The sequence below is a fragment of the Cervus elaphus genome, chromosome 21, assembly GCF_910594005.1.
Source record: "Cervus elaphus chromosome 21, mCerEla1.1, whole genome shotgun sequence".
Classification (NCBI taxonomy): Eukaryota; Metazoa; Chordata; class Mammalia; order Artiodactyla; family Cervidae; genus Cervus; species Cervus elaphus.
Genome location: NC_057835.1, coordinates 4,995,533 through 5,001,610, shown reverse-complemented (window position 1 = coordinate 5,001,610; position 6,078 = coordinate 4,995,533). Strand labels below are relative to the sequence as shown.

The 6,078-nt window shown below is 67.1% G+C and overlaps 1 protein-coding gene across 4 annotated transcripts; it reads left to right on the top strand.

The window, feature by feature from the left end:
- The first annotated feature begins 151 nt into the window (after window positions 1-151).
- GPT (glutamic--pyruvic transaminase) lies at window positions 152-4,922 on the top strand. 4 transcript variants are annotated; one of them, XM_043879641.1, is made up of 13 exons: window positions 152-928; window positions 1,469-1,580; window positions 2,043-2,208; window positions 2,439-2,528; window positions 2,657-2,711; window positions 2,898-3,031; window positions 3,120-3,363; window positions 3,519-3,598; window positions 3,688-3,824; window positions 3,940-4,114; window positions 4,190-4,345; window positions 4,440-4,552; window positions 4,623-4,922. In XM_043879641.1, exons 1-13 carry the CDS (start codon window positions 595-597, stop codon window positions 4,711-4,713), a joined length of 1,887 nt encoding a protein of 628 aa, XP_043735576.1. In that variant the 5' UTR covers window positions 152-594; the 3' UTR covers window positions 4,714-4,922. The 4 variants fall into 4 exon arrangements, with proteins under 4 accessions (XP_043735576.1, XP_043735575.1, XP_043735577.1 ...); XM_043879640.1 differs by having other exon boundaries at window positions 2,603-2,711; XM_043879642.1 differs by lacking the exon at window positions 2,439-2,528 and having other exon boundaries at window positions 2,567-2,711.
- Window positions 4,923-6,078: the final 1,156 nt, after the last annotated feature.

The following is a 6,078-nucleotide window of genomic DNA, read 5'->3' as shown; positions in this document are numbered from 1 at the left end:
CTTGTGTGTCTCAGCAGGGCCTCTGTTGCCAGCAGGGAGCGGCTGTGTTGCTGGGCCTGGGTGCGCCTGCGCCTGCCCTGGGAGCACCCGAGGCCCATAGTGCATGCTGGGGCTCGCTCGGGGTGCTCAGCCCCGCGTGGGTGTGGGGCCCATGCCCGTCAGGCAAGAAACCTGGCCCTTCAGCACCCCGCCTCCCAGGCTCCTGGAGGCCCCTCTGTAATACTTTGCTTTCTTGAGCAGAAAAAGTAGCTTCGGAAGGACACTCCTTGGGGGCCAGGGCTGAGGGTGTCCTCGTTGGAGGGCAAGGACCCTGGCTTAGAAGAGAAGAGGGTATTTCCTGTAAGGCTCTTGGCCAGAGCCAGCAGGGCAAAGCGGTTCAAGGCTTGTGTCAGAAGCCTCCCTGTCGGGGGTGGGTTCCCCGTTCCTGGCATGCAGCCCCGGGGCCCTGGCTGCCAGCTTCCGCTTGGGCTGGCAAACAGGCTCTGAGCTGGCCAGGCATAATGCGTTGGGGTGACAGGGCCACTTAGGGGCCTCACTTGGGAGGGCTGGGGCCCTGCCAGCTTGTCCGTCCCCAGCAGGTTGCTTGGCCTGGCCATGAGTGCTGGGTGCCATGGGCTGGGGTCACCCTCTCTGCTGGACACTTACTTACCTGGTCAGCCTAGAGTCCGCGGTCCCTTCCCTGAGCATGAGTGGTTGGAGGGGTGTCCCCAGCAGAGTTGGGGGAGGCTGCCGGTTAAATTTAGCGTGTGGGCCGGGGTGGCTGCCCAGGGTCTGCTTGCCACAGCTGCCACTTGGGCCCTGCTGCCAGGGGGCGGGCAGAGGCGGGCTCTGCCTGAGGCTGGGGCCCTATCAGCCTGCGCTTCTGCCTCGGGGCCAGAGAGGCCTGCGCTCTGGGAGGCAGCGGTGGCCGCGGAGCAAGAGGCGCCAGGTGAGAGGCCAGCTGCCTGGGCTCCGGTTTCCTCTCCCGCCCGCGGGAGCCAAGGGGCCGGCGCGCCGCAGGCCTGCCCAGCTCCGCTGAGAAGGGCGCTCCCTAACCCTCAGTGTGGGGTCGGAGCCTGGGGCTGGGCAGGCCACACAGGGCCTATCGCTCCGTGCAGGGCCTGCAGAGGTGGGCCCAGAGGCTTATCACAGCTCCCTTCCCACTCTCTGCACCAATCAGGAGCCTCAGGGAGGGGGCGCTTAGGTCACCCTGCCCCTGGTGCAGCCCCAAGGGCAGCTCCAGGCTGGTACGTGTTTGGCGAAAGGGCAAGACAGCAGCCCGGAACTGCAGAGGTGTCCCAAAGGCCCTGCGAAGGCCCAGAGCTGCCCTGCCCCTGCCCCTCCCAGCACCCCAACCCAGAGACTCCAGCCTTGCAGCACTGATGGGCGACCAAGGTCCAAACACAGGGCTCTTGCTGGCCCAGGCCTGGTCCCCAGCGCAGGAGGGCCAAGTGGAACCCGTGTCTGAAGCCTCGCTCCCCTCCCACAGCCCCAAGATTCCTGAGGCCTGGCTCAGTTACCCGGGAGACAGGCCTGCTCTGCTGGCCGGGAGCAAAGATGGGGGGTCCAAGAGGGCTGGGCCTCGGCCGAGCCCTACTGGGGTAACTATGCTGAGGCCCCGGGCCTCACTCCCGCTCACTCGGGGCCCAGTCCTCCCAGCTCTGTGGACCCCTCAGGGTGCTCAGCCCCTTCCCCACCCCAAGGCCTCATCCCGCGGAGCCGCTGGCATGTTCCGCCTGTCCCTGCCCCATGTGGGTCTCCTGCCCCCTGTCCTGGGGACGCTGGGCGGGCACCGGGCCTCACCCCAAGCCCCGCCTGCCTTCTCACCCACTCCCTGTGGCTCCCAGGGCAGAACTGTGCCCAGGCGGGTGGGGCCTGGCAGCCCGGCTCCTTCTTCAGCCTCTTCTGTACTCTCAGTGGGGCCAGCAGGCTGCAGCCAACGGGGCGCCCCCTTCCCAGGCTTCCCCTTCCCAGCCGTGGCCCACCGAACCTCCACCGGCTGACCTCACCCCCACTTCTGGATCCTGCCGCCTCCTAAGCCTCCTTCCTGCCCATCTGAGCAGAGTCATGGCCCTGAGGGCAGGTGAGCACAGCCAGGAGGCAGCAAATGGGCTGAAGGAGAAAGTGCTGACACTGGACTCCATGAATCCTTGTGTCCGGAGGGTGGAGTACGCGGTGCGAGGCCCCATCGTGCAGCGGGCGCTGGAGCTGGAGCAGGAGCTGCGCCAGGTATGTTCCCACCCCCCGGGTCTGGCGAGAGGACCCCAGTCCCCCGCACCCCCGCCCCCCAGCCCCCCCGGGCCTGGCAAGAGGGGCCCAGGCAGGTCCCCCAACCCCTTCCTGTCCCCTGGGCCTGGTGAGAGGGCCCCGGACGGGTCCCTCCCCACCCCCCACCTTAGGAGACAAGGCCTGTGGGAGTGATAAGCTCCCCCCTCACTGCACTCCCCGCCTTCCTCCAGGGCGTAAAGAAGCCCTTCACTGAGGTCATCCGTGCCAATATCGGGGACGCACAGGCCATGGGGCAGATCCCTATCACCTTCCCGCGCCAGGTGAGGCTCAGTGCTGCCCTGCACCCTCCCCCAATCAGCCTGTGGACCCTGGCCCCAGCACTCGCTCCTCCCAGGTCCTGGCCCTCTGCGTCCACCCTGATCTCCTGAACAGCCCTGATTTCCCCGAGGACGCCAAGAGGAAGGCAGAACGCATCTTGCAGGCCTGTGGGGGCCACAGCCTGGGTGAGCACCAAAACCCACCCAACCCTGGGGGAGTTGGGGGGCGGGGGGTGAGCAGGAGCTGGAGGGGGGCTGTCCCGGGAGAGGGGTGGGCCTGCCGCTGGAAGGGGGTTGGGTTTTCTCACGTGGGCAGTGAGGGGACCTCACTTGTCCCACCCCGGCTGTCCTGCCCTGTCCCCCCCGTCTCAGGGGCCTACAGCATCAGCGCTGGTGTCCAGATGATCCGCGAGGACGTGGCGCGGTACATTGAGCGGCGCGATGGAGGCATTCCCGCTGACCCCAATAACATCTTCCTGTCCACGGGGGCCAGCGATGCCATTGTGGTAGGCCGGGGCCAGTGCGGGAAGCCACCGCGGCTCCTAGTGCGCAGCCGGGAGGGTCTGCCAACCCCACTTCCCATCCCTTCCGCAGACCGTGCTGAAATTGCTGGTAACCGGCGAGGGTCGCACGCGCACGGGCGTGCTCATCCCCATCCCTCAGTATCCACTCTACTCCGCCGCGCTGGCCGAGCTCAACGCGGTGCAGGTGGACTACTACCTGGACGAGGAGCGTGCCTGGTCGCTCGACGTGGCCGAGCTGCGGCGTGCGCTGGGCCAGGCGCGTGACCACTGCCGCCCCCGCGCGCTCTGCGTCATCAACCCCGGGAACCCCACCGGTGCGCGACCCCACCCGTCCCCGCCCCGCCGCCCCGGCCCGAACAGGCATGCCTGTCCGCCGCGCCTGGGTCAGCCTTCCCCTCCGCCCGCCGCCCTGCGCAGAGCAGAGCGCCCCCTCCGCTGACCCCGGACCTGTCGCACCCCCGCGCCCCAGGGCAGGTGCAGACCCGCGAGTGCATCGAGGACGTGATCCGCTTCGCTTTTGAGGAAAGTCTTTTCCTACTGGCCGATGAGGTGCTGGCGGGGCGCCCGCGGGGAGGGGGCGGCGGGCGGCGGCGCGCGCCCCAGTGACGCGGCCCGCCGTCTCCCGGCCGCCCGTCCAGGTGTACCAAGACAACGTGTACGCCGAGGGCTCGCAGTTCCACTCGTTCAAGAAGGTGCTCACGGAGATGGGGCCACCGTACGCGGCGCGACAAGAGCTCGCCTCCTTCCACTCGATCTCCAAGGGCTACATGGGCGAGTGCGTGCGGGTTGGGCGGGCGGGGCCCAGAACTCGGGCGGCGGCTGGGCTCTCGTCGCCGCCAGGCTGGCCCCTCCTTGCCAGCCCTGCCTCGACGCCCGCCTTCGCGTCGCAGGTGCGGCTTCCGCGGCGGCTACGTGGAGGTGGTGAACATGGACGCCGCGGTGAAGCAGCAGATGCAGAAGCTGCGGAGCGTGCGGCTGTGCCCGCCCACCCCGGGCCAGGTCCTGCTCGACGTGGCTGTCAGCCCGCCCGCGCCCTCCGACCCCTCCTTCGTGCAGTTCCAGGCGGTGAGTGGGCGGGGCCACGGGCGTCGGGGCGCCGCGCCCGGCCTGGCTTGACCAACCCTCCCTCCTCGGCCACAGGAGAGGCGGGCGGTGCTGGCCGAGCTAGCGGCCAAGGCCAAGCTCACGGAGCAGGTCTTCAACGAAGCTCCCGGCATCCGCTGCAACCCGGTTCAGGGCGCCATGTATTCCTTCCCGCGCGTGCAGCTGCCCCCGCGTGCGGTGCAGCGCGCTCAGGTCCGACGTGCGGGACGGGCAGGCCGGGCAGGGCCCGTGGGGCCGGGGACGTCCTCCCTGATCGTCCCTTCCCATCCTCCTCCCGAACCCCCAGGAGCTCGGCCTGGCTCCCGACATGTTCTTCTGCCTGCGCCTCCTAGAGGAGACTGGCATCTGCGTGGTGCCTGGGAGTGGCTTCGGACAACGGGAAGGCACCTACCACTTTCGGTGAGGCCCTGCTTGCGCAGCCCCTCCCCTTGACCCCCACCGCATTCGCTTACTTTCTTCCCCCTTTTAGGATGACTATTCTGCCCCCCATGGAGAAGCTGCGGCCCCTGCTGGAGAAGCTGAGCCAGTTCCATGCCAAGTTCACCCGCGAGTACTCCTGAGGACCCGTCAGAAGCCAGGGCCGGCCAGAAGGGACGACCTCCGACTGAGGGCACTTGGCCCTGGGGCCTCTGGAGCCTCTGGACTTGCTGCTGCTGCCTGTGTGGCAGAGCCCCTGCCCCTCCGCAGGCCCTAATAAAGCAATGGGCTGGCCGGGCTGCTTGGAGGCCACGTGTGTGCACCTTCGCAGCCTCGTCCACTCCTGACTGCCTGTCTGTCTGGGTTCTGTGCAGGCCTGGGGGCCAGGGCATGGTCAAGGAGGGCTTCCTGAGGAGCAGACATTCTTACAGGATGGAGTTGGCTGGATGGGAACTGGCGGAGTTGGCAGAGGGAAACCGAGCAGCCCTGAGAGGGCAAGGAGGGCGTCTTGGTTTCCAGACGGGGCAGGTGACAGCGGTTCTGCCGCTTTGACAGCTGGCGGAAGAGCAATGTTGGCTAAGGGGTGGGGGTGGAAGGGCACGTGGGTCACCTTTGTCATGCTCGTGTGGAGTGTGTGACATCCACGTGCAAATGTAGTCCTTGGGCTGGAAAACAGAGAGGAGGGCCCCCAGAGCTGGGGCAGGTTTGGGTGAAGAGAGCTCAGAAAATGGTGAAGAGGTGCCCTTTGGAGCACCAGCCTAAAGGACCCAGGCTGGGGGCTGACCCAGATGGACAGCCAACCGTATGTCCTTGACACTGGCCCTCAAGGACGAGCACCTACTGTCACTGTTGTGGGTCCTCTGTGGTGGGCACTTTAGTCCCCATTTCACAGAAGAGGAGACCTGGGCCCCTGAAATGCCTAGAAATGACAGGAAACTCACTCCATGTGGCCTTGGTAGCTGACCAAGGGTCTTGGCTCAAATGCCTATGAGCTGGTTTAAGGGTTGGCTGGCTTCAGAGACCCACGGGCTTGGGGAAACTACTGGCCAAGGTCCCAGCTCAGCTCGGGAGGGGGTTCTTAACCACAGTGCGGGTTTCACTGGCTCCCCTGGGCCTCAGGTGTCCTCAGGCATCAGCATAGCTCTGGGCCCGAGAGGCTGTGTGAGACCCTTGGGGGGTGGGGACTCCCCCCACCACCACCACCGCTGAGGCCACCTGGAGCCTAGACAGGCTCTCGGGGCCTCCTCCTCAACTGGACACCAGAGCCTGTGGGGCAGCAGCCGGAAGTGTGCGTGGGATGAACGGGGCTCAGGCCTTTCCCACGACCCTCTTCAGCCACCGGCCTCCAGAGGGCGCTGAGACGAGTTCAAGGAGCTGAAGGGTACCGGAGCCAAGGAAGCAGCAGCCGACAGCGGAGGCTTGAGAGGACAGCTGCTCTGTGGAGCCGCTAGGCGACCCAGCGGAACCGGTAGCCACCAGGCCCCAGGTGGGACACCTGCGGCACTTCC

Bases quoted from the DNA above. Each gene is read 5' to 3' on its own strand.
- GPT (XM_043879640.1), top strand. From the start codon at position 595: ATGAGTGCTGGGTGCCATGGGCTGGGGTCACCCTCTCTGCTGGACACT. The intron at 2,529-2,602 runs GTGAGGCTCAGT...CGCTCCTCCCAG, and splicing joins CTATCACCTTCCCGCGCCAG to GTCCTGGCCCTCTGCGTCCA. The intron at 3,599-3,687 runs GTGCTGGCGGGG...CCGCCCGTCCAG, and splicing joins TTTTCCTACTGGCCGATGAG to GTGTACCAAGACAACGTGTA.